General features: G+C 49.4%; 4 protein-coding genes across 8 annotated transcripts; 2 read left to right on the forward strand and 2 right to left on the reverse strand.

Moving 5' to 3' along the window:
- The first annotated feature begins 4878 nt into the window (after nt 1-4878).
- SLC37A4 (solute carrier family 37 member 4) lies at nt 4879-11136 on the forward strand. 2 transcript variants are annotated; one of them, XM_017650246.3, is made up of 10 exons: nt 4879-5525; nt 6065-6404; nt 7258-7490; nt 7760-8003; nt 8515-8673; nt 8906-8991; nt 9497-9610; nt 9803-9868; nt 10202-10340; nt 10443-11136. In XM_017650246.3, exons 2-10 carry the CDS (start codon nt 6257-6259, stop codon nt 10607-10609), a joined length of 1356 nt encoding a protein of 451 aa, XP_017505735.1. In that variant the 5' UTR covers nt 4879-5525; nt 6065-6256; the 3' UTR covers nt 10610-11136. The 2 variants fall into 2 exon arrangements, with proteins under 2 accessions (XP_017505735.1, XP_017505736.1); XM_017650247.3 differs by lacking the exon at nt 9803-9868 and having other exon boundaries at nt 4880-5525.
- Nucleotides 11137-11801: 665 nt separating this feature from the next.
- Nucleotides 11802-14616, reverse strand: TRAPPC4 (trafficking protein particle complex subunit 4). The gene is made up of 5 exons (XM_073239636.1): nt 14248-14616; nt 13918-14092; nt 13192-13295; nt 12427-12553; nt 11802-12168 (listed from the first exon to the last, which is right to left on the reverse strand). Exons 1-5 carry the CDS (start codon nt 14420-14422, stop codon nt 12090-12092), a joined length of 660 nt encoding a protein of 219 aa, XP_073095737.1. The 5' UTR covers nt 14423-14616; the 3' UTR covers nt 11802-12089.
- A 90-nt stretch (nt 14617-14706) lies between these two features.
- Nucleotides 14707-16888, forward strand: RPS25 (ribosomal protein S25). Its single transcript, XM_073239638.1, has 5 exons — nt 14707-14929; nt 15165-15260; nt 15794-15977; nt 16652-16755; nt 16845-16888. Exons 1-4 carry the CDS (start codon nt 14927-14929, stop codon nt 16744-16746), a joined length of 378 nt encoding a protein of 125 aa, XP_073095739.1. The 5' UTR covers nt 14707-14926; the 3' UTR covers nt 16747-16755; nt 16845-16888.
- On the reverse strand, nt 16856-24047 carry CENATAC (centrosomal AT-AC splicing factor). 4 transcript variants are annotated; one of them, XM_073239635.1, is made up of 11 exons: nt 23806-24044; nt 23505-23668; nt 22998-23096; nt 20380-20446; nt 20242-20304; nt 19839-19903; nt 19582-19687; nt 18597-18627; nt 17362-17451; nt 17154-17286; nt 16856-17065 (listed from the first exon to the last, which is right to left on the reverse strand). In XM_073239635.1, exons 1-11 carry the CDS (start codon nt 23923-23925, stop codon nt 16990-16992), a joined length of 1014 nt encoding a protein of 337 aa, XP_073095736.1. In that variant the 5' UTR covers nt 23926-24044; the 3' UTR covers nt 16856-16989. The 4 variants fall into 4 exon arrangements, 3 of the variants coding, with proteins under 3 accessions (XP_073095736.1, XP_073095735.1, XP_073095734.1); XM_073239634.1 differs by having other exon boundaries at nt 16856-17286; nt 20242-20292; nt 23806-24047; XM_073239633.1 differs by having other exon boundaries at nt 16856-17286; nt 23806-24046.
- Nucleotides 24048-24655: the final 608 nt, after the last annotated feature.

Below are 24655 nucleotides of genomic sequence, written 5' to 3' on the forward strand. Positions count from 1 at the left end.
TGACTGCAAAAAATAGCTCAATTCTTCATCCACAACCTTTGTAGTGTGGTTTTCAACTCCTCCCATCAAGAGGTAGAGTCCGCTTCCCTGGCCCTGAGATCTTGGGTGGTCTTAGAGCTTTCTTTGGTCATTAGAAGACAGAAGAAGTAATGTTGCATCATTTCAGGAACTAGACCTTCGGAGGCTTACACACTCCAGTTCTGTCTCAGACCTTTGCCCCTAGAATTGCTATGAGAACAACATAAGCTACTTTACTGGAATTTGCAAGACTCCATGTTGCAGAGAGGAGCTGTCTGCTCATCTGGGCCCATCTGAGGCCAGCCAACCACCAGCCAACCCACCTGCTGACTGCGGACACAGCATCTGAGCTTGGTTTGGTTCAGGAGAACTATCCAGCTGACCCAGAGACTTGTGAGCCACAATAAAATGCTTTAAAATGTTTGTATAATATAATGCTTATTGTTTTAAAGTTGTGGGATGATTATTTACATAGTGTTAACTAACTGCAAAAGCTCGTGGATAACTTGATGCTTTGGTAGCTCTCTGATATCTTCACTTATTTTATATTTTTAATGGCTCTTCTATTTGTTATTGGCAGGAGGATTGGTCTGGAACAAGCTAGTTTGACATTACTAGAAGCAAAACGTCCTTGATGACTTACTGTTTTTCCTCTTATTTTCATGAGTCCTCCTTTATCTTTTTAAGGGTATTTAGTATATTGATTTTAACTCCTTGGCCCACCAATCTGCCTTGTCTATTGTAGGCTTTATCTTATATTATAGTTTCTTTTTAAATTGCCTAAACTTTCCTCCTTGAGCTCATACTGCCCTGGAGATATTTGCCTCCCTGGCTGGTGGACTCACAAGGAAGGGAGAACATTCCAGTCCTGGCATGTGCCCCTCCTGATGAATCGGGTTTGTGATGGGAGGAGGGTCTGACATGCACAGCAGAGATTTTTCTGATATTAAAGTTGTACAGAGTAGGGCAGCTCCCTTTGGGGAGCTCTGTTCCCCACTTAGAATCACTTTGCCTTTCAGGTTTTGAGGTGATGGAGTTAAACCAGGATCCAGCCAGTCTGTCTGCCCCTGTGCTGAAAGCTGACAGCCCACACTATCAGCATTCAGTTGGCTGCTGTCTTCTGCCCTTACACAGCAGTAACATGGTCAAGCAGTGGACTGCCCAAAGCGGTGGTCAGGGAGAGTGTGCTGGACACCTAAAAGCTCTCTCCATTTGCAGTTCATGATTCTCTGCCACTCTGGGCTGCCTTCTACCACCTCCTACCACCTCTACTCCAAACACACCAGAACTCTATCATCCATTTTCCAGGAATGCCTCTATATTCTGATGTCAGTGTGACAGGTCCACCACCCTCCCTCCTACTTAAGACTCTGGGTTTGGGTGGGTGCGAGGACCAGCAGCCCTTGTTACTTCTATCTTGTCAGAATAATCTTCATTATTATTATGTTTCAATGTAGTCACATCTATTGTGATTTTCATGGTGATTATTTCAGTTGTTTTTAAGATTGGAAAGTACTTCCTCATCTAGAGACAAATTCATTTGTTTTATTTTCTGAAATAGCACTTTGAATCTATCTGAGGTTTATTCTGTTGTGGGATGTGCAATAGAGATCTCAATTGTTTTTTTCTAAAGAGCTAAACAATTATCTTCCACCTTTTATTTATTAACCCACCCCTCCCTCCATTGATTTGGAATATCTTCCTTATAATAGTTAAAATCATATTTGCAAGAATCTGTTTCAAGTACGTCTTGTTCCTTTTAAAAGCCTGGCTATGCTCAACACCACGTAATTGCCTTAGAAGTGGTAACATTTGGCAGTGGAAACTCTCCTCTTTGTTCTTTTCTTTTTGGCCACGTTTCTTACTGTGAGGCTTATTTCTTCCTTCCCATGATCTTTAGAATCTATTTTTTCCAGTTTTTCAAGAAATCCTAAATGAGATTTTGACTGGAATTGTTTTACAACTCCAAATGAATTTGGACAGGATAGACATTTGACAGTATCAAAACTGTAGTTTCTTTTTCAGCCATGTAGCATGATTTACATTTACTCACATTAGCTTTTATTCCTCCTTGGTAAAGTCTGCCTCGGTTTTCTGGGATGACATCATCTCGTTGCCTTTCCTTACCTTTCTTGGGAAACAGAGTGAGAAGACTAGTGGTGTTTGAGTTCCTACTATGACCTGACCATCAGATGCTTTACAATATTTTCCATTTTTTTTACAGTGTTTTCTCATTTAATTCCCACAGCCATGTTGAGGTGGATTTTATAGTCCATATTTTGTTTGAGGGAACTGAAATGGGAGGAAACAGGGAAATACTTCGCATGACCTGAGACTGAAAGGCGGTTCAGGATCATACCTAAGTTGGTGCTGCAGGCACTGAAGCCCTGTTAAACCCTATTTCTGGACCGTTTTTAGGGTCAGGGGTCTCTGTTTTTACCCATGTGGCTGAGCAAAACTTTCCCAGATTTTCTAGCTTTGGCTGACCTCCAAGACCCACTCCCTTCCCCTCCTAACCAGCTAGTTGCACCAGCAGTTTTTCAAGGCAAGACTGCAGTATTCGCCAGTTCCCTCCCTTGTAGGAACTTAGCACTTCTCATTGGAACTAGGGCTCTGCCCACATTCCATCCTTCCATCTATTCCTCCTCAGTGGCAAATAGCACTTTGTATATTTCATTCCCTCCTCTCAAAGTCCTTTACTCTGTAAAGAGTGTTTATGCAATAACAGAAAAAATCAAGATATAAATGTGTTCAGATGGTGTGAATGACTGCTACCCTAGTAATTTAAGGAGCATATGTTCTGTACCAAACACTAGCTGGGTACAGTGGTAAAGGGGCTATAGTCTATCCTCAGGGAATTTATGTAGCTGGGGAGGGTGACAAGCAAACAGACAATTTCAACTCCATGGAAAAAATCACGATTATATTTCTATATTCTAAAATATATATGTATACACACATATGTACAGAAAAGAATAAACATGGGGATTCTTTGATTCCCCCGTGCGCTCAGGAGCTTGGAGTTCTCCAGCAAGTTCTCTAACTGTGAGTCACTTTCAGAGTCTTGAGGACTTTCAGGGGCAGGTGAGCCATTACTGTCCTCCTTCTCCTCGTCTCTGGCGGTACCATTCTCTCTGTCATCGATCTACCTCGCTGAAGCAAGACTGCAATGTCATCCATACCTTCCGGATAATTTACTATCCATACTGTCATGATATTGAGACCCAGTTCTTAATTTCCTTGTCTTCTCAATCTGCTGCCTCCCAATTCCTAGATCCAAGATCTTCTGGGGAGGCTGGATACGTCACCCCTGTGTGGACGGGACTCCCTGGCAGTACTCATTATTTCTGGGACCCGAATGGGAAATGCAGAACCCACCCACAGTTCTCATCAGCTCCTGCACAGAAGCCCGCAATCTGTGCCCCGCCAGAGCAGTGCCAGTCCAGAATGCCTCGTGGAAGATTTTCAAACAGGATTATAGCAAAGTAAAGAATTAGGATAACTACATGCAATGCATAATCCCTGATTGGATTTTGGATTTTAAAACTGGACTAAAAGACATCTTTAGAAAATTTTGAGATATTTAAATATGGACTATGTATTAACAAATACATTTCTTGAATATGGGAACTGTTTTTCAGTTATGGAGAAGAATATCCTTGTTCTTAGGTCAATACAGCCTGAAATATATGGGGGTGAATTTCACAATGTTGGCAACTAACTTTCAAATGCTTTAACGTCAACTACATGTTGTATTTACACAGAGATATTAGGGAAACAGCAAGATATTAACTTTTCAAGAGGTGAAGAGTATTCTTGCAACTTTTCAATAGGTTTGAAAATTTCTAAAATAAAATGATAGGAAAGTGAACTTAATCTGAGTGGTGATTACAGGGGCATTAACATACATAAAAAATTGAGCTGTATACTTACGATCTGAGTTTGTTTGTTTTTTTCTCTGTGTTGAAAATAAGTTAGGGGAAAAAAACTTAAATAGCTCCCTGTTCCTATTCAGGTAAAGTAGGAATTCTTTGGTCTGGTTTTGGAGAAACTCATTTTCCTGGTCTTCTGATCTATCTCCAATGAAAGTGGAGTGCCTGATACAGAGAAGGCTGTGACTCCGTAGATACTTGTTGAATTATGAAGCTCAACCATAGTTGTGCCATTTAATCTCACCTCCATCTCCTCCCTTCTGACCACCTCCCCACTCTAAAAGATCTTGGCTCTAAATTTTGGAGCACTTAAAATTCTTTCAGGATTCTCCTGGGGTCTCTGCGAAAGCGACTATCTATATTTTCTGAATTCTTATCTAAATCTTCTGTTGAGTCCTCACAGGGAACCTATAGGGTTGGTAAGAAACTGAGGCTCATAGAGTTATTCCCCAGGTCACACAGAATGTCGTGGGTACAGGATTAGAATTTAAGGGTTACTCCAGGCCAGGTACTTTAAACGCACCGTCTATTTTGTTTTACATCTGTCCCCAACAGTGGGTCCACAAGTTAAATGTTTAAATTGTGGTTATTGAGGACTGCATTAATTTCTAACAGAAAATACTGTGTTCTTCTACAAGACCTTTCCCAGATTGTGAACAACTAGGGAACAGTGATTGGTAGTGGGAGGCAATCACTAAAAAATGGTTTGTTGAAAGCCATCAGTTAGATAAAGGAACATATGACCCCTTCACACTGGTCCCTATGGGGCGCTGTCCTCACCCAGGGACCAGCGCGACCCGCAGGCTGACGCCTAAATCCTGGCGGCTGGCGGCGCTCGGGAAGAACTGGACCGCGCAGGAGGCCCCGCCCCACCCTGGGCCCCCGCGCATGCGCCGGCAGGCCCCGCCCCATCCTATTCCGGCTCCCTCCTCGGTCCGGGTAGTGAGTGGCGTGCGGGGGAGGGGCGCCGCCCGAGGGCGGAGCTCGGAGAGAGTCTCCCGTCTTGGGGCTCCCTTGTTGGAGCCCGAACCAAGGTTGCCCCAATTTCCGATACAACTCGGAGCTGTTCCTGCGGCTGCCTCTTCTGGGGTGAAGGCCAATTTCTGTGTCTGGGGCCGCCGAGGCGCTGCCCGTGGCCTGTACACGCCTGCACCTATTGCCGCACCAGTCCAAGGTCTTCGCTCCTGCGCCCGGGCCCCCGTCGGTTCCCAGCCCGCGTTCGATGCCCTGGGTGGCTTGAGGACACGCGGCTGGGCAGGTGCCGACAGCCCGCCGCCTCTCTCGTCCCCCTTCTCGCCTGCCAGCGCCACCCTGCCCGGCTGAGTCACTCGGCGCCCGCAGCTAGGGCCCCGGGAGACTACGTGCGTTCGCCGGCTCCGCTGGCACCAACGCCTTCTGCTCCAATTACTTTCCCAACCGAGCGGAAAAGCCGGGGGCATGTCGTCGGGGTCCGGGGAAGCAGGGCGGCTCGGCACTGCCGCCTGAAGTTCGCCGGTGCCCAGTCCCTCCCATAGGTCAAGTCCCCGGCCGTGCAGCCCCCAGCCAGCCTGAAGGGAGCCACGCTGACGTCACAGGGTAAAGGGGTCCCGAGGCACCTACTACGCCTCGATTCCAGCCTCTAGTGGGGCTTTCGGTGTGACACTGTGGGGCCTGAACTGGCAGGGTCCCCTTTGCTTACAATTCTGCCAACTGTCAATAAACAGTTGCACCAGTGTGTGCCAAGCTTTGGGAGTGACAGGGCTTGAGGTCCGCTCTAGAAGCAGTGGGGACTTGGCAGTGGGGTTGCTGGGGGATGTGTCTGATTGTGTGTGAGCAGGAACTGGCCCAGCACCTACAGCAGTGCCTGGGAACCAGCAAACCCTCAATAAACCTTCACTGAATGAATGAGATGGTGGGTAAAGAGGGCAGCTGTACTCATCCCACCCCTGCCTCCCCTGGGCTCACGCAGACAAAAGTAATTAGGTCGAGCCTTTAATCACAGTTGGCTTCGCACTCAGGCAACAGAGAAGAGCAGGAAAGGGTGCTGGCCTGGCTCACAGGCACTGCCTCCCTCTGAGACCCTCTCCAGCCCCCACAGCTTGGCCGGCAGTAATCTGTTTTCTTGTCTCCCTCAGGACACTGGGTTCCCTAGGAGCCGCCCCAGGCTTAATGATTGTCCAGAAGGTGGCTATAAAGGGAGCCTGAGAGGCTGGCTGGAGGAGGGAGCAGAAGAAGCCTAACTCAGCAGATCTGGGCCCAGGGAGCTGCAAGTAGGATCTGTGGTCAGAGGCTCGTGTCCTGGCCAGTAGGGCCTGCTCTCTTCCACCATGGCAGCCCAAGGTTACGGCTATTACCGCACCGTGATCTTCTCAGCTATGTTTGGAGGCTACAGCCTGTACTACTTCAACCGCAAGACCTTCTCCTTTGTCATGCCGTCGTTGGTGGAGGAGATCCCTCTGGACAAGGATGACCTGGGTGAGCCCTGGAAGGGCAGGGTGGTAGGCCCAGGGACACAAGACCCACAGGACAAGTCGGGTGTTCGTGGCGTATACAGGCATGTAGTGTGTAGAGTGTCTGTGCAGCAGAGGCTAAGGGGCGGTCTGCATGTGCCAGGTGAAGAGGTTCTGAAATCCATGTACGTGGGTGTGGGTGAAGGACTATGAGTGTGGTCTATGCGTGTCCAAGGAGGGCTGTTTTTCTGATGTCTGTGTGCCTGTGACTCATATGTGCTTCCAGAGGCACTGCTTATTCTGAGTGTGTTTAGGGGGTTCTGAGCATGATTTCCTTATCTGCGGGCATGTGCTAAGATGGCAGGGTGAGTGCTAGCCACTGACACTGTGAGCACTGGGGACCTCATGGGGACTAGCAGGCTACATTTGGGAGGAGTAAGTCTCTCTGAATCTAAGCCTCGCCCCATATTCAGAGGTGGAGCAAAAGAACTGCCAGAGGCCCTGGGTTGGCATGCAGGGTGAGGGGGAAATCAGGCATATATATATATATAAATCCCAGGGAGGGGATCTGCCCTGTCCTGCTGTCTTCTTGCCCCATGACAGTTGCAGCTGGAACTCTCCAAGAGGCTGAGAAGTCATGGGTCAGCCAGGGGCTAGGGCTGCTGGTGAGGCCCGGGGAGCACAGGACCCCATGAATGAGCACAGGATTCCAGCACGGGCTCCTCCTATGCCTCCTGGAAGGAACCTGTCTCACCCTGCTGGGCACCCCTGCTTGGCACCCCTGCGTGCCTGACCTGATCCATTCCTCCAACTGTCCGGTGCCCTTGCCCTGGCCCTAACCCCCCAGGTGGCCTGCCCCCTGCTCCCTTCCCCTGCAGGGCTCATCACCAGCAGCCAGTCGGCAGCCTATGCCATCAGCAAGTTTGTGAGCGGGGTGCTGTCTGACCAGATGAGCGCTCGCTGGCTCTTCTCTTCTGGGCTGCTCCTGGTCGGCCTGGTCAACATAGTCTTTTCCTGGAGCTCCGCAGTATCTGTCTTCGCTGCTCTTTGGTTCCTCAATGGCTTGGCACAGGGGCTGGGCTGGCCTCCATGTGGGAAAGTCCTACGGAAGGTGAGTGTCTGCTTCCAAGGAGCTTGTTTAGATTGACACAGAGGATACCTAATGGGCCTGTGGGACTTCATCTCCTATTACTTGTCAAGATATTTTAGGAGCCCAACATGGTGGGATCAGGTGGCAGATGAGGGAATTGGCCCCACCCAGTAGAAGCGTCCTCTCCCTCATCCCTGTAATGTGAGCCTCTGGGTCCGCCCCACCTGACCCCCACCTTCAACATGGACTTTTGAACATGACTACCTGCTCTGTCCCCCTCTGCCCCACAGTGGTTTGAGCCATCTCAGTTTGGCACTTGGTGGGCCATCCTGTCAACCAGCATGAACCTGGCTGGAGGGCTGGGCCCTATCCTGGCAACCATCCTCGCCCAGAGTTACAGCTGGCGCAGCACACTGGCCCTGTCCGGGGCACTGTGCCTGGTGGTCTCCTTCCTCTGTCTCATGCTCATCCACAATGAACCTGCTGATGTTGGACTCCGCAACCTGGATCCCACCCCCTCCAAGGGCAAGAAGGGTGAGCACCTGCCCAAGCCAAGGACCACTGGGCACCTTCATTCATCATTCACTTGGCAGACTTTCACTGGAGACTGGCTGTATGCCTGGCCCTGTGCTAGGCAATGAATGTAGGGGGAGGGATGGCAATGGAGGTGAGTGGGGAGTAAATAAAATGTCATCTCAAGACACAGTCAAGTACCAGATGAGCAGCCGAGTCAACAAACGCTATGACTCATGTTACGTCCTGGTCCTTGACAGCAGAGCCAGGCTTCCCTGTCCTGTCCTGGCTGGACTGCATCCTGAGCTGCACTGGCTTGAGAGCCTTCCTCCCCCCACCTTGGTCCTCAGCCTCTCTTTCATTTGTGGAGGCTTGAAGGGGAGGGAAGGACAGAGCAGCGGGCAAGGAGATGCCTTTCTGTTGACCCCTGGCTGTGCAGATGGACCCTGCCCCTGTGGCTGGTTGGCGTGCTGGGGGCTTGGAAGGGGGCAGCAGGAGCAGAGCCTGAGGCCTGTCCTCCCCTGACCCCCAGGTGGGCGGAAGGAGGAGAGCACCTTACAGGAGCTGCTGCTGTCGCCTTACCTGTGGGTGCTGTCCACTGGCTACCTTGTGGTGTTTGGAGTAAAGACCTGCTGTACCGACTGGGGCCAGTTCTTCCTCATCCAGGAGAAAGGGCAGTCAGCACTCGTGGGTAAGAGGAGTATTGGCACAGGGCTCAGGAATCAGTGCTGGGGGTGGGAAATTGAGGCCTGTCTTCCCTTTACCCCCCTTTCCTCTTTCCCTGAGGCAGGTACTTCTCAGGCAACTGTGGCCTATCACCTTGGGGACCCTGTGCCTCTCTGGGTTTAAGCCAATCTGGGACAACCCCGCTGTGTGACACCCTTCCACCGTTCCTTTCCTTCCCACCACAATCCCCACTGCAGGGAGCTCCTACATGAGTGCCCTGGAGGTTGGGGGCCTTGTAGGCAGCATCGCAGCTGGCTACCTGTCAGACCGGGCCATGGCAAAGGTGAGTCGGCAGAAGGGACAGGAAGGAGGTCCCCTTTAAATCTTCCCAGCGTGACTGGGACAGGTACCAGAGAGCCGGGAGCCCTGAGGCATAGGCAGGTTGGCAGATGCTGGTTTAGGCTGGGTACAGTGGCAATGGTTCCAGCCTCCTCTTTGCTAGGGATGTGAAGATAAAAGGTGCTGGGGAAGGGTTGTACCTGATGTCAAGGACAGCCAGAATTTCTCAGCATAGCCGTGAGCTTCTCCACAGCCCCAGGAAAACTGGGTTTGGGGAGGTACTGGGTACAACTTGCCAACACGTGTTACAAGCCTGTCCACCTTGTTGTGGAGTTTGGCCTCACAACATTAACAAGCCAGGTCCCAGGGCCTCCCAGAGCTGCCCTGGGCCAAGAAATGTGGTGGAATTGCCAAAGACCTGTCAGCAGGGGCCCTGCTGTGTCAGAGTCCAGGGGTGGGGAATCCTGTGCTGTGCCCAGGACCTGACATGGCTGGGACTCTCCCCACAGGCAAGGCCCTCCCTCTACGGGAACCCTCGCCATGGCCTGCTGCTGTTCATGATGGCTGGCATGACAGTGTCCATGTACCTCTTCCGGGTAACTGTGACCAGTGACTCCCCCAAGGTAGGTAAGGAGGGCCTGGCCCAGGGCAGGCACAAGGATGAGAAAGGACCCCTGGCTTCAGCCTGGCCCCAGCCTTTCTCTGCCTGCCAATTTCCTTTTCCACTTGCTGGGACCTCAGCTCCCGCCCTCTGTGCTTTGAAGCCCCTCCTAGACTCTGGGCCTAGTTTTCTTCTCTCCCCTGTGCTCCTCTAGGATGTTGCTTTCTGGACTCCAGCTCTTCATCCTCTCGCTGAGCTCACAGGCTTTACAGAACCTGAGGTGCCTCATCTCTCTGGCTTTCCTCCTGGTTTGCTTTACCTCCGTCCTCCCCACTCTGTCTTGCCCTCGGCCAGTCCAGCTTCACAGGTTCTGAGACGAGGCCGCGTCTAACTTGTCGGGATGGCTTCTGTACCTCCACCTGCCCGCACAGGCTCCTGGGTTGGCTCAGTGTGGCACCCACTCCTCTGTCTCCGCACTGGGAAGTGGGGTGTGGGAGGCCCCTTACTGTCTCCTTCTACACCGATTTGTTCTGGGGCCAAGCCCTCTTGGGACCCTGGCAGGGGGTAGATAGGTAGGCTTTCTGACGCTACATGCCACCTCACTGCCCTGCAGCTCTGGATCCTGGTGTTGGGAGTCGTGTTTGGTTTCTCCTCTTACGGTCCCATTGCCTTGTTTGGAGTTATAGCCAACGAGAGTGCCCCTCCCAACTTGTGTGGCACCTCCCATGCCATTGTGGGACTCATGGCCAATGGTAAGTGGTACCCCCTTGCACACAGGCCAGCTAGAGGTTGGGGCAAGCACGACTGGCTCCAGCCTCCCAAATGATTTGGGTTCCTCCTTTCCTCCCTGACAGTGGGCGGCTTTCTGGCTGGGTTGCCCTTTAGCACCATCGCCAAGCACTACAGCTGGAGCACGGCCTTCTGGGTGGCTGAAGTAATCTGTGCAGGCAGCACAGCCACCTTCTTCCTCCTACGAAACATCCGCACCAAGATGGGCCGAGTGCCCAAGAAGGCCCAGTGAGAGTGCAGGCTCTGGAACATCCTCTCCCACCTGTGGCCTTTCCCCCTGTATGGGGCTGGGGGAAGAGACGGGGGCTGCTCTGGCTAGCACTGAACCTTTGACTTTCCTGTTCCTTTTCCCTCGCCCAGGTGGCGTTGGAAGTGATCAGTGACTAATGAGGTCCCAGCTCCCCATCCTGTGCTCTATTTAAAAGACCACCTTTGTTCTTGGACTCCCAGCAGCTATTTCCTGCATTCAAACTGGAAGCCCCTGCGATCAGGGAGTCTCCTGTAACCTCCGGCCCCCATCCTGCCACATCCCCCACCCGAAGGCTCCTCCTGCCGCTGTAGGGCACCATGGCCCATGACTTCTGTCCTAAGGCCTCTCAGCAGGAACAACTGCTACTGCCAATACCTCAGACTCTGGGGAAGAGAGCAGGCCATCCCTCTCACCAATACCCTGCAACAATCAGGGGTGTTGTGTAGGTGGGGTGGTGGTGGGGATACAAAGATTTGTTATAGAAGATTAAAACTAGATTTGATACTAAATACAGCCAGCAAGTTATTCTTTCAGTGGGGATAATTAAAGCCATAGGCAGATTTTTTAGGAGATACTCTTCAATACCTGCTCTTTCTACCCTAAAGGGAAAGACTTCACTTCCCTGGAATTGAAAGCTGACATGGACTCCTTTAAACGCATGTCTCCTCTGCCTTTACTTTAACATTACAACTCAATGATAATGTTAGAGATGAAGTTAGTGGGTGTCAGGCAGATGAAATCATTTGGAGGGAGGTGGTGTAACAGTGGCTCAAGGACCATGTAGCCAGGAAGCCTGGGCTCCAACTCAGATCATCAGTAACTAACTTTGAGACTGAGGCACAAAGAGTCTGCACCTTGCTAAAGCTCCATCTATAATACCCCTGAGCTTTAGGTGAGGATTAAGTGAGATAACACGATAAAGCCTGGCTGCTAACACTTGATAGATGTTTCATCATGACCATTGCCACCACCCACCACCACCACCACTCCCCACCCGAAGTCAGAAGCAATCTTGGAGCTAGACCCAAGGCTCCTGATTCAAAGTCCCATGTTCACTCATTTATGAACATGTTTTATTTTCTACCAGAACCTAGTGTCTCATTTTCCCAGAACTCCCTTACTTCCGTCTACCTTCCTGAGCCCTTCCCCACAAACCATCAGTTAGGAGAGCAAACACAGATCGAAGGAATGTTTATTACAGCATGTATGGGCCCACTTCGTCCATAAATAAATCTGTACAGGGTTGGGAAGTAGGACCATGGTAAGTACAGGGGGGAAGACAGCATGGTATTAAGCCCCAGGGACCAGTACATGTAAACAGGCTCAGCATCCTCCCATTTTCAAGTGCATTAACAAGGCTGCTGGGCTCTCCTTGAAGTGGAAACAACAGGATCCCTGCTGCAGGATCTCTGCAGAATTTGGGGGTGGGGGTAGGGGTCGAGGGGTCCATTGCAGGTTCAGATTATGACCCAGGTCCAAAGGTTCCAGCCTTTTCTGCCACTTCCAGGGCTAACTTCAGATTCTGGTCAAACAGCTCACACCTAGGCCAGGCCCAGGAGGCACAGATAAGGACAAAGCGTGAAGCCTGAGGCTCTCTTCCCACTTTGGCTTCCAGAGCCAGTGGAAACTACTTGAAGGATGTGAACCCCAAGGAAAATCTTTAGTTTCTCAGAACAGTAAGTGGTTAGACAGTTTTATTTAAAAATAACTCTATGACACTTCAAAATAACTTTGGAGAAGAACACACTAGAAGGGGCATGGAGGTTTTGACCAATACCTAGGGAGTGGGACCACCTTACCTGATGGGCATTTCCAGGGAGTAGAAAGGATTCTTGAGGGCAAAGTCCGAGTAAATCTCATAAATCTTTCGGAGAAGAGAATCTATTCCAGCTTGCCTAGGATCTGCCAGCACCACAAACTTGATCCCTGGAGAGTTGGTTACCAAAAGCCAGGAATGGTTACCAAAGAAGAGAGTGCAGCAAATGCCATCCTATGTTTGTACAGCACTTTCAGTTTGCAAAGCACTTTCATAAGCACATGTTTCTTATTCTTATTGTTCCATAAAGCAGGAAAGGCAAGATTTTGAATGTATAGGTGAAACCAGAGAAGTGAAGTGACTTTACCCCATCACCCAGCTGAATGAGAGACTAGGCTTTGAATTCTAGCTCTGTCACTTCTGGCTTGGGGGTCCCTGGGCAGAAAAGTGCCAGGCATGGGGGGCAAACTCAGGCAGTTCAATTGTCTGCATTAAGGGAGTAAAGCAGTGACACTAACAATCCAAAGGGCATTTTCATTTGGCACTCCACCTTCCAAAACGTGTGCAACATAACAGTAGGTGAGTTCTACCTGTGCACAGGCTAACCAGGGTTGAGCGTGCTGGGCGATGTGGACAAAATATCGGTGTTAAACACTGGCTTTGCATTCACGAAACAAATAGACAGGTCTGTGCAATTGTCACAGAAGAACTAACCACCATCCGTCCTTGCTTACTAAAGCTGTCTTTGGTCAGTCCTTTCCCCCAACCTGCCCCACTGCATCCCTCTGGCCTATCTGGAGGTGCATACCTGTCAGTGTCTGGAAGCAGTGCAGTTTGAACGTGTCTGTCTCCAGCATCTCAATGCCTGAGCTGCCCTGTTCAGGAGACAGCTGGGAGCCGATTGCAAACAGCCTATTTGTAGAAGAAGCAAAGTTGGGAATGCACCCCACTGCTGTAAGGGAGGAGTGCTTCTCAAAACTTTTCTACTGAAATGGTCTTATCTGCTGAGGAATTCACATTATAGCCTGAGAGAGAAGAGGCAGTGTGAACAGCCTAGAAACACTATCAAAATTTCTTTAAGATTCATTCAAATTCTGCATGTATTTTACACTCATACTTTAAAGCATTTCACATTGAAACTTTTGGGTAAATTAACACTGGGAATATGTGCTATAGTTACTGACCCACGGTATAGGTCAATATAGTTACTGCTGGGTGCTTTGCATACCCAGCACATCTCCTACCATAGCTGCGCAGGAAAAGACCTTAAAGATCATTTTGTTCAATTGCCTTAAAGATGAAAACACTAAGGCTGAGAAGTCTCTGACTTAGGCAAGCTCCCACCACTGCCAGCATTACCTAAAAGCTAGTCATACTGCATCAGTTATTTTTCTTCATGTAACACAAGAATTGACAACTTAAGTAGAGAAAGGTAAGCACTGCCGCTCAGGACTGCCCGCAAAACCATACTAACCCTGCCAGCCGAAGAGCCAGGCGCAGCCTAATAGGCACTAGGAAGGGTTGTGGGACTTACGAGTGGAACATGGAGGCCAGCATGAGTTTCTCATTGGAGGTGAGGCGGGGCCGGCCAAATCGAATCGACACCGGGTAATTAGCAGGGTTGCCTAGGTACTCCAACACCTCTTTCCCATCGGCCGTGTACTTGCCGTTCACGTCCACGCCATTGATGGCCAGAACTGCGTGGCCCACTGCAGAGGCGAGGCCAAGGATCAACCAAGCCCCAGCCTGGTGATTCCGCGCAGAGCACAGCAGACCCGGCCCTACCCGCGGGACCCCCACGCGCAGACACACCAGCCCAGTTCCGCGGCCCCAGGCCCCGACCCCCAGCCCGAGCCTAGCCCACCCCGGATGCCGTCCCGCTGGCCGAAGGCAACCAGCACACGCTCGTCATGTAGCTTAAGCAGTAGATCAAGCGGGTAACTGAATGTTTTCTCTGCCTCGGCCCGTGGAGCGTAGCTGTCCAACTGGTAAATCAGGCCGCCAGCTTTGTTCACCACATACACACTAAAGATCGCCATTGCAGGAGCCGCGGCACCGGGACGGGAATTCGGCTACTTCCTGGTGGCCCCACCCCCGGAGCCGCAGTCACGGGTCGTAACCCCCGCCCCGCTTTCTTCTCCAAGTCCTGGCGCGGCCGGCTGCGGCGCTTGCGCACTTGAGGCAAGACGCTTAGCTGAAATGCCGGTAGTTGTTGGGGTTTGCCAATTGTTTTCCGTCTCTCTTTCCCGGTTAAGTGCCAGGAAATAGCAGCGTGTGCCTGCTTCACAACTAGCGGCAAAGCCTGACAAAGCGGAGACAAGAATCCAGGCTGCGCGGATCGGGACGGGAACCCAAGTCCTCCACGCCGCTTCCGGCGAGAGCGACAGGGCCGCGCCCCCGGAATTCCTCCACGAGGCCCCGCCCCCTGCTCCGGAAGCACTCTCGGCGACTGGAGGGTTCTGGGTCTGTTCGTCAGCGCCCTTTCCTTTTCGTCCGACATCTTAGTGAGGCTCCTGTGGTAACGCTGCGCTCCGAGCGTCGTTATGGTGAGCTCGGGAGTGAAGCCGGCCCGGTTTTGAGAACCGGGCGGTGCAAGGGCCCGGATGAAGGCGGCTTCGGAGGGGGAGCTCCCAGAACTTCCCGGCTGCTCCCCAGGGGTGGCGGAGGGTTGCTTCACCCATGTGCTGCGGTAGTGAAGTTGGGGCGGGGGTGGCGGCGCCGTAGTAGGGCGAGCAAGGGGCTGCCTTAGGACCTGGTTGCCTTCCCACTTACCTTCGACAGCCGCCCAAGGACGACAAGAAGAAGAAAGATGCCGGAAAGTCGGCCAAGAAAGACAAAGATCCAGTGAACAAATCTGGGGGCAAGGCCAAAAAGAAGGTAGGAATGCGTCCCCCCTCTTAAAGTGTGAGGGAGACTAGGGGCGCGCATTCAGTATCGCTGTAGTAATTAGTGATAGAAACAGGCTTTAAAGGTTGTGGGGTCTAGAGTCGGGTTATTAAGAGTTTGCGCTTTCCTTACCATTCATGCCCTTCCATTTGAATGGGGAGGTGCATACTACTTGGAAATTAAGTGTGTGTGAAGCATGTGTTATGTTATTTTAATTGGTTTCGTCGAACCCGGCCGCTAACAAAGTTTAAAGATGTGTCGTTTTACAGTCTAATGTATCTTTGATACCTTTAACGGTAATTATTCTCGTTTGCTTTATATCTTGGCTTAAAAATTATTTGGATATTAATTTGCAGAATTTCTGCAGATCCTGAATCTCTTTGGTTTCTGCAAGGCCCAGGAACAGAGCCACTCTCAGTATGACCCTGCACGGTGGAGATTTCTCTGACAGATTGCTTGGGAGAGAGAAAGTGATTCGTCCAGGAACACTGACTCTTCCTTTTTGCTTTTTTTTTTGTGAGCAGAAGTGGTCCAAAGGCAAAGTTCGGGACAAGCTCAACAACTTAGTCTTGTTTGACAAAGCGACATACGACAAGCTCTGTAAGGAAGTTCCCAACTATAAGCTTATAACCCCAGCTGTTGTCTCTGAGAGGCTGAAGATCCGAGGTTCCCTGGCCAGGGCAGCCCTTCAGGAGCTCCTTAGTAAAGGTGAGGGGTGCGTGGTGCTGGCGTGCTTTTGAGCATTAGATTGGTCGGACCATGTTGCCCATCTTGTGTCTTTATTGGAATTTTAAAAGAATAGGTGTAGGCCGACTAGTAGTAGTTAGTATTGTAATTCTAACATGTTACCCCTAGGACAACCCCTTAAAGCAGGGCTTTTAGCAATTTTTGTGCTCTAGGACATCTGTGGCAGTTGGGTGAAGCCCTAGGATCCCTTATGTTTTCAGGTGAATAAATATGTGAAATTACAGAAGAAACCTAACTATATTGAAATATAGCTGTCAGAATATTAAAAGCCTTTATAGTAAAGACAGTTTATATGTATGCATTGGATTAAAAAAACTGGTGACTCTTATTTACCATAATTCACATTAGCATAAATGAATATGAATTTTTAAGCTATTTGAAGAGCTGTGGAAATGGTGACTTGCAGGTTGCAGTGAAGTGCAGTGAGTGTGGTCATTCCAACAGCAGGTCAATGGGCCCCTCCTTTAGAACACGTAGTAGAATTAGATTAGATTACCACCAAGAAGTGTAGGCATACCTACCTCTGACTTGACTCTTGTGTGCTCAGATTCAGCATTTGGGGAAGGGATTTAATAAACTCAGTTTCTATTGTCTGTATTCTAGTATTAGGTGAAAACCTTGTCCTTTCTCCCTAGGACTTATTAAATTAGTCTCAAAGCACAGAGCTCAAGTAATTTATACCAGAAACACCAAGGGTGGAGATGCCCCAGCTGCTGGTGAAGATGCATGAAATGAAAAGGTGAGCAGGGGTTCCTAGAGTGGGAAGTATGTATCCCCTTTACAAGGCTCAATACTTCTGATTCTCACACAAAATTTTTTTTTTAACAGGTCCCACCAACTACACTTCGAAAAATAAAACTTTATTAAATCAAGTAAGTGGTATGTCTGTTTCCTTAGAAAGGCAATTACAGAGGATAAAAGCAGATACGGGTTTATTGACTTGGTTTTGAGCTGTGTGGTCGTTGGAAAATTATCAAGAAACCATAGGATTTTTTCCCTCACGTGACTGCTGTTTGTTCCTTGCTGCAGCTTCAGTTTTGAATTGATGCCTGAAAGGAAACGGGGGTTTTAAGAGGATGAAGGGTGAACTCTCCAAAGGGGTGGTGGGTTGGGGTTCTTCCTGGCATTGGACTCAACCTGGATTGCCAGCGGCGTCCATTATTCCAGACCCGGCCAAAAGAGGGTAGCCAGCCTACACTGGTGCTGCAGCTGTGATCAAAGTTGGCCCCAACTCTGTCAGGGGGGAGTTTCTTCAATTTCTGTTTTTCCTCTGCAATTATCAACAGTTTTATTTAAGTGGGAATATTTAAATAATTTACTACCACACCTGAATTAGTTTACGTACTTTCTTTAAGAAATTCTTCATAGGAGGGTCCTATTTGTTGGTTCCCAGAACTGTATTCCTCTTCTTGGACCATCCAGGGAGGTGTAGCACCTGGAAAAGGAAGACTTGTTAAGCAGAAACTAAGGCACTCAATTTTCTGACCTGCAGGCTACTATAGAAACATGCCCAAGCTATAAGCTCATAACTGATTGAGAACTGGGAATGTTCAAAAGCCAAACCCAGGAATTCTGGATCATGGGAAGTTAGGGCCTTGGGCAAATTTAAAGCAACATACCTTACATGCAGTGTGGTGGTATTAGCTTTATTGAGGCATCACTGATACATAACAGTAGACATTTAAAGTGTACAATTTGAAATGTTTTGAAACCACCATATCAATATACTGAACATTACCTTGGTGTATCCTTTTGTCCTTTAAAAATACTTTATTCCTGTACTTCCCTATATATCCCCCCTTCCCCAGCCCCAGGTGACTGCTGATGTGTCTTAAGTTGCTGGTTTATATTTCCTATGGTTTTACATAAATGGAGTATCGTATGTACAGGCACACTTCCTTTTATTGCGCTTCACAGGTACTGCGTTTGTCCCTCCCCCCAAATTGAAGGTGTCCCCACTCTGTCCAGCAAGTCTATTGGCACCATTTTTCCAACAGCATTTGCTCATTTCATGTCTCTGTCATGCTTTGGTAATTATGCTGATCTGTGGTCATGATTACCAATCACTTGAAAGCTCAGATGATAGTAAGGTTAGCATTTTTTTAGCAATAAAGTTTTTACTTAAGGTCTGTACATTGTTTTTCAAGACATAATGCTATTGCACACCTACTAGACTACATTGTAAACATAACTGATATGCACTGGGAAGCTGAACAGTTCATCTGACTGGAATCTGAGGAACGCCTGTGCTCTTTTTTGGACTGGCTTATAGTTATTTTGGGATTTACCTGTGTTGCATGTATCAGTACTTCTTTCTTGAGTACTATTCTGTTGTTCATTTAGTGGGGCACATTTTGATTGTTTTTATTTTGGGGCTGTTACAAATAAAATAGCCACAACAGTTTGTGCACAAGCCTTCATGTGGACGTGGTTGCTTTTCTCTTGGAATGACTGGACCATAATGGTGGGTGTATATTCAGGGTATTAAGTCCTTCATCAGATAGTGCTTCATCTTAACCCGTTCTATTCCTTAAAAACAAATGCCTCTTACTGTTTGAGAAACACTGCCCTGGGCCTTACCTGAGTGGATGTTACCAATTCCTGGTGTATCCTGTAGTTGGGAAAGAAAAAACAGCCGAGGTAAGGAAACCAAATAATGATAGGAATACTTCTAGCTAGAGAAAGGGAAGACTGCAGGAGGCGCTACACACTGCGCAGTGCTCGCGTGGCCTCTGGCTGACGTGCAGTCTTAAGAGCACAGTAACTTTGAAAGACGGTCCGTCCTCAAGAGATAGTCTTGGTAGTGGAGATGGCGAAAGTGGAGCACTTAACTACCTGCCAGGTAAATCTGCCCTCAAAGAGCATGCATATTGTTGAGGAAGATAATTAAGTTTAAATCATACAAATTACATTCACAGCTTTTTATGTGACATTTCATCCATTTACAAGAGAGAGGACCTGTTCAGATAGGCCTTCCATGAAAAATAGAGGACCCGAACTAACAGCTGAAGGAAGGTTAAGTGTGTGCATTAAAGAAATGGCAACTATGTGCAGGGTCAGGGAAACGCACAGTACGGCTGGTGTAGAGAACAGACGAGGTGAGGTGATGTTTGGGACAGGATTTCACGAGTAGTAGAAACTGCCAAGGGTGAACAGAGGCCAAACTTGTATTCAGGAGTTTAAACTAGGACAGACATACTCTTGACAAGATGTGGGAAATGAAGGAGGGTATAAGGATCTTTCTCTATACTTGGAAATACAGGAGTGCTAGGGGTTAGTGACAGGTGTCTCTGGGATAGCCGTGTGTCCTGTATTCAGCTAGAACTGGGAGTTCTGCCGAGGATGAGGGTTAGAAGTTGGTACTCCTTGGCAGAGGAGCAAGAGGTATGGATAAGACTACAGAGGGCGAGGAAAGTCTGAGAACAGGGTACTGTGGAACTGCAGCAAAAGGGAAAAGCCTGCAGAGAAGACTGCAATGGTGGGAACAGGTAGAAAAACCAGGAGATGGATACCTGGGGAACCTAGGGGGCACTGGCCCTTTTTCTGGCTGGCTTATCCATTGTACCTGATGGCCAATGAATGTCAGAGGTTGTCCTGTCTCCATCCAATCAAGGTCTGGGGCCGGTGGCAAGTCCAAATATGAGGGCAACTGTGAGGTGGACGCTACTTGGCTGAAAAAGACAAAGGAGCCAGGCTGGCAGCTGAGGTCCTTGACCCGTGAGGATGGCAAAGATGTGATCTGTTCCCGTTTCCCAACCAAAACATTGGAGAATATGCTAACACATGTCAAACTCCCAACAAGAGATTCCCTGACAATGTTACCTGTTGGTCCCTTTCCAGCTTCCAGGTGCAGAAGAGCCCTCTTCTGGGTCTGGCACTGCCTGAGGCTGAGTTTGATTCAGGAAAAATAAATGTGTCTAGAATGCTTAGAAGTCTGCCTAGGCCATGCTCCCACCCTCCAGAAGAAACAAATTGGCATATGGAGAATAATACCCATCTTGCAAACTCTGCCCTCACTCCCAGCCCTCCCCACTTCGTCACTGACAAGGCCTGCCCCCGGGGCACGGGGGCGCAGGTAAGGGAGTTCAAGTTGAGCAGATGCGGTGCTGGGTTCCGTGAGCTTTCCTAGAAGAGTTCGCAGGTGAACTGCCGCGCCTGGGAGAACCCCGGGTCACCAAGGATCGTGGGTTTGGATACTGCTTTGGCTCCTCCGAGGGAAACCAACCTCTAAGACGGACCGGACCACCTCCTGCCGGCTGTGCTCCACTGCACGGATCTGAGCGGCCATCTGGGGGGGAGAGGCTGCTGAGATGGCGGCAAGACCGAGGGGCTGGGTCCTCCAGAGGCCTTGCCTCTAACTCACCTCTTTGATCACCTCATCCTCTTTTTCCTCATAGGAATCCAAACCTTTCACCATATTTTTCTTGAATCTGAAAAGAAAAAAAGGCAAGTTAGCCCAGAACCCCAATTCTTCTGAATTGTGAAAAGACCCTCTCAGTAAGTCATTTATTTAAATTTTGAATAATTTCAAACCACCAGAAATGAAATAGTGCAACAAAAGTCTGTGTACCTCTTACCGAGATTCACTGTTACCATTTGCCATACGGAATTCACTTCTTTGCTGTATACACATTTCCTTTTTGCCAAAACAAAAATGGGTTTAGGCCTTCATTAGTCTTAACTCTACATATTTCGGCAGGCATCTAGAGGGCAGGAACAGCCTATGAAACCATTACCACACTTCAGAAACTCAGTTATCCTTTCTGGTGTTCAATCTGTCCCCTGTTTGGGACAATATCAATATACTTGCAGTTCTAGCCTAAAATACACACAAAAGGTGTGAAAATAGTATCCATACCTCCATCAGCAGTAAAACTAAGCAAAGCTCAAGATTTCTTTGCAGTCCTTTTAAGTCCTCAGAAAATGTCTTTATATGGGTGCACAGTCAGAATTCTGTATTCAAGTTATTTCAATTTTCTTTTGTTATCAGTCTGACATTTAAGATAATTTGTCTTTGTAATCAATTTTAGAATTTGCTTTCTGGGCTCTGATGAGGCACAGGGCCTTCTGCCCTACCCCTTTCAGATGACAGCCACATGCTAGATTGGGCTTGCTGGCAACAGACTGGCCCATAACTCTTAATTGCAATCACCTGGTCCTTCTGATTTCACTGAGTTCCTTTTTGATGTGTGGGACAGGACCTGGGGAGCCGGCACTTTGGGCTTTCTCTTTTCACTATCCATCCATATAAGTAATTAACTAAATCTACAAGTGGCTTATTGTGTCTTTACTCATCAAGTCAGTCAGGCCTTGCCTTGAGTGTGTGAGCTTGACACAAGGTTCAAAAGTCAAAACTATACTTAGAAGATTTAAAGAATCCATCCTCATCCTCAGTTATTACCTTTTCTGCTCAGTTACCCTTTAGTCATCCACCAAAACCCATGAGGAGTGAGTGCTATTTGGCCTCAGTTTCCTATGTCCCAATCTGAACCAAAGACTTGAAGGCAAGGTAGTGGGATTTAGGCATTTATCATTCCCTCATTATCCTCCACACTAAGTAGAAAGGAATAGATACCTTAAGTTTTTCTGTAACTTTGGCTCTGGGACCCTCTTGGGTTCCACACCCCATAATTTCAATATGGTCCCAATAAAAGTGGTGGTGTGGACAATGAGATACCACATCACATCAGTTAGGATGGCCAACATCGAAAAGACTAGAAACAACACATGCTGGTGAGGATGCGGAGAAAGTCCCTTCTACACTGCTGGTGGGAATGTAAATTAGTTCAACCAATGTGGAAAGCAATATGGAGGTTCCTCAAAAAAATAAAAATAGAAATACCATTTGACCCAGGAATTCTACCCCTAGTATTTACCTAAAGAAAGCAAGATTTCAGATTCAAAAAGACATACACACCCCTGTGTTTATCTCAGAAGTATTTACAATAGCAAAGACATGGAAGCAACGTAAGTGTCCATCAGTAGATGAATGGATAAAGAAGACATGGTACATATTCACAATGGAATACTATTCAGCCATGAGAAGAAAACAAATCCTACCATTTGCAATATGGATGGAGCTGGAGGGTCTTATGCTGAGTGAAATAAGCCAGGCGGAGAAAGACAAGAACCAAATGGTTTCCCTCATTTGTGGAGTATAACAACAAAGCAAAACTGAAGGAACAAAACAGGAGACTCACAGACTCCAAGAAGGGACTAGTGGTTACCAAAGGGAAGGGGTGTGGGAGGGCGTGTGGGGAGGGAGGGAGAAAGGGATTGAGGGGTATTATGATTGATACACGTGGTGGTGGTGGTCACGGGGAAGACAGTGTAGCACAGAGAAGACAAGTAGTGACTCAGTGGCATCTTACTACATTGATGGACAGTGACTTCGATGGGGTATGGGGGGACTTGATAATACGGGTTAATGTAGTAACCACAGTGTTTTTCATGTGAAACCTTCCTAAGAGTGTACATCAATAATACCGTTAAAAAAAAGTGGCAGTGTGAGGCTGCCTGTGTCCTCTTTTGAGGCAGTCAGGGCTCTGTGTGCCTGACTTCCTCTGTGCTGACTAGCTTTCTGCACTCGTTTCTCAGGGTCCTCCAGAGGCCAGTTAACACAGAGTCTAAAGCTATTAAAAGTGGGCACTAGGTGAGCACTAATTTCTTGCACACCATGAAAAACCTCTTAGATTTCTAAAGGACCTTACTGTTCTCTGTGTCACACATTGCAGTAGCTGAATTGTTGTGTTTGCTAAATACCTTGTAAATCCCACCCCCCAACTAAATTGTAAACCTTTCCTTAAACTCTGTCATACTTATTTTGTGTTCCATATAGTGCCGAGAGTGATGAATGCTATGATGGCAACAGATATTCATAAAGTCCTTCCGGAACTTTCCAGTTAATAGAGGAAGCCCCAGTGTCTCATACAGACCCAGAGATCCACACTGCTACTTAACCTTTTATGGCCAGTGACTTACCGTGCATAATCCTGGGGGGAGATCAGAAACTTCTCCTTCATCTGGTACTCAGCCTTGTTTTCCCACCAGAATTTGTTGGTTGCCTTCTTGTGCTCTGGGCTGAGCATGGAGAGGACTAGTAAGCTTAATGACAGATTACAGAATATTATGCAGATATCTAGACCTTATATAAGTAGTGCAAACTGACATCTGGGTTTCCGCCTCTGGGCCAGACTGCGAGAGCATGCTGTGACTAGTGTCTTCCAGATCTCCAGTCTCCCTCTTCCAGTAAAAGTGTGAGATCTGAAAGGTGATGGCTGGTGACTGGAGGCCAGCTGCCCAGCTGGCACTCCCAGATAGACCGCCACCACTGGGACCACGGCAACCACAGGCCCCCTATTCCTCAAAGCTGGCAATGCCTGTAAAATAGCTCAGTCCATCCACCCTGATCAAATCACAAAAGCGTTCTTCCTCGCACCCACCCTGCACCCTGCCACGAATGTATGCGACCCCCGGCTGGGATCTCACCTGGCCAGATGCTCCAGCAGCCCCCCGTGCAGCACGGTCAGGTTTCCGTGGCTCAGGTGTTTCCGCACCTCGCGGCCGCAGCACAGGCACCAGACGCATCGCTCGTGCTCAGGCACGTAACGCTCCACCCGAGCCGCGCGGACGGCCTTGCGGGCGGCCTCCACCTGCGGCGGAGAGGGTGTAAGGGGAGAGGCCAAGCAGGACCTGGAGCCGGAGCCCCGAATGTCCCCTCCTCGGGCCCGCGGGCACTGCCGCATCCGGCCCCACAGTCCTTGGCGCCCTTACTGCCTCCCGTTCGCACCTGGGGCTGAAGCCGCTCCAGAGCCACCTTCAGCTGTCGCTGGTGCTGGCGACTGTAGACGTGCCCGCGACCACAGAAGAAGGTCTGGCGGCACAGGGGGCAGCGCTCCGCCGGCGCCATCGGCCCAGCACCCGGGTATCCGCTACGGGGAGCAAGCCGCCGCCATCCGGTGACCCCTGACTCCTCGAGGCGGGGCGAGCCCAGCGGCCCCCGCGGTCCCCGGCGGGGGGCGGTCTCCACTGCAAACGCTGCTGCGGCGGCGCGACTCCGCCCCCGGGCTCCGCCCCCTCGGCCGGCAAAGCCCCCCCCCCCACCCGTCCTGGGTCCCCAGGGGCCGCCGGCGGAGCCGAGGCGCTGCCCGGCAGGTGCGCGGGAAGAGCGCGCGCCACAGGTGGAGCTGCAGGACCGCGGGCCCCGCATATGCCCGGGCGTTAAATCATAGCTAGTATTTATAGGGTGCTCACTGTGCGTCCGGAGCTCTGCGTGAACCACCTCACTTAACCCTCCCGGGAGCCCTGTGTGGTGTACTATTATTATCGGTATTTTACACGGGGGAAACTGAGGCAGGGGAGAGGAAGTAACTTTGTGGGAGGCCGCACCTTGGGCTTCAGTGCTCTTCAGTGCCAGCTGGCCGTAGGAACCCGTGCTGCGGCGGCCTTAATCTAAGCCCTGATCACAGTCATACCCCCACAGCGTGTTCTGAGCATTGTTCCTGTAAAGCTGGAAGGGGAAGCCATAAAAGGTGCAGAATTAGCAGCTATTTTTAATCTGTAAACATGCTAATCCAGTGAAATTTGCATTCTTTACGAGTCACTTCTCCTGGAATGGACAGCCTTCCTGTTAGTCCTGC

Source organism: Manis javanica, chromosome 6, assembly GCF_040802235.1.
Source record: "Manis javanica isolate MJ-LG chromosome 6, MJ_LKY, whole genome shotgun sequence".
In the NCBI taxonomy this organism is placed as follows: Eukaryota; Metazoa; Chordata; class Mammalia; order Pholidota; family Manidae; genus Manis; species Manis javanica.

Coding starts and splice junctions, on each gene's coding strand:
- SLC37A4 (XM_017650246.3), top strand. CDS start 6,257: ATGGCAGCCCAAGGTTACGGCTATTACCGCACCGTGATCTTCTCAGCT. Junction 7,491..7,759: donor GTGGGAAAGTCCTACGGAAG/GTGAGTGTCTGC, acceptor TCTGCCCCACAG/TGGTTTGAGCCATCTCAGTT. Junction 8,004..8,514: donor CCCCTCCAAGGGCAAGAAGG/GTGAGCACCTGC, acceptor CCTGACCCCCAG/GTGGGCGGAAGGAGGAGAGC.
- TRAPPC4 (XM_073239636.1), bottom strand. CDS start 14,422: ATGGCGATCTTTAGTGTGTATGTGGTGAACAAAGCTGGCGGCCTGATT. Junction 14,093..14,247: donor CCAGCGGGACGGCATCCGGG/GTGGGCTAGGCT, acceptor TCGCCTCTGCAG/TGGGCCACGCAGTTCTGGCC. Junction 12,554..13,191: donor CTGCTTCCAGACACTGACAG/GTATGCACCTCC, acceptor CCAACTCTCCAG/GGATCAAGTTTGTGGTGCTG.
- RPS25 (XM_073239638.1), top strand. Junction 15,261..15,793: donor GGGGCAAGGCCAAAAAGAAG/GTAGGAATGCGT, acceptor TTTTGTGAGCAG/AAGTGGTCCAAAGGCAAAGT. Junction 15,978..16,651: donor TCAGGAGCTCCTTAGTAAAG/GTGAGGGGTGCG, acceptor CTTTCTCCCTAG/GACTTATTAAATTAGTCTCA.
- CENATAC (XM_073239633.1), bottom strand. CDS start 23,925: ATGGCGCCGGCGGAGCGCTGCCCCCTGTGCCGCCAGACCTTCTTCTGT. Junction 23,669..23,805: donor TGGAGCGGCTTCAGCCCCAG/GTGCGAACGGGA, acceptor TCTCCGCCGCAG/GTGGAGGCCGCCCGCAAGGC. Junction 23,097..23,504: donor CTGCTGGAGCATCTGGCCAG/GTGAGATCCCAG, acceptor CTCCATGCTCAG/CCCAGAGCACAAGAAGGCAA.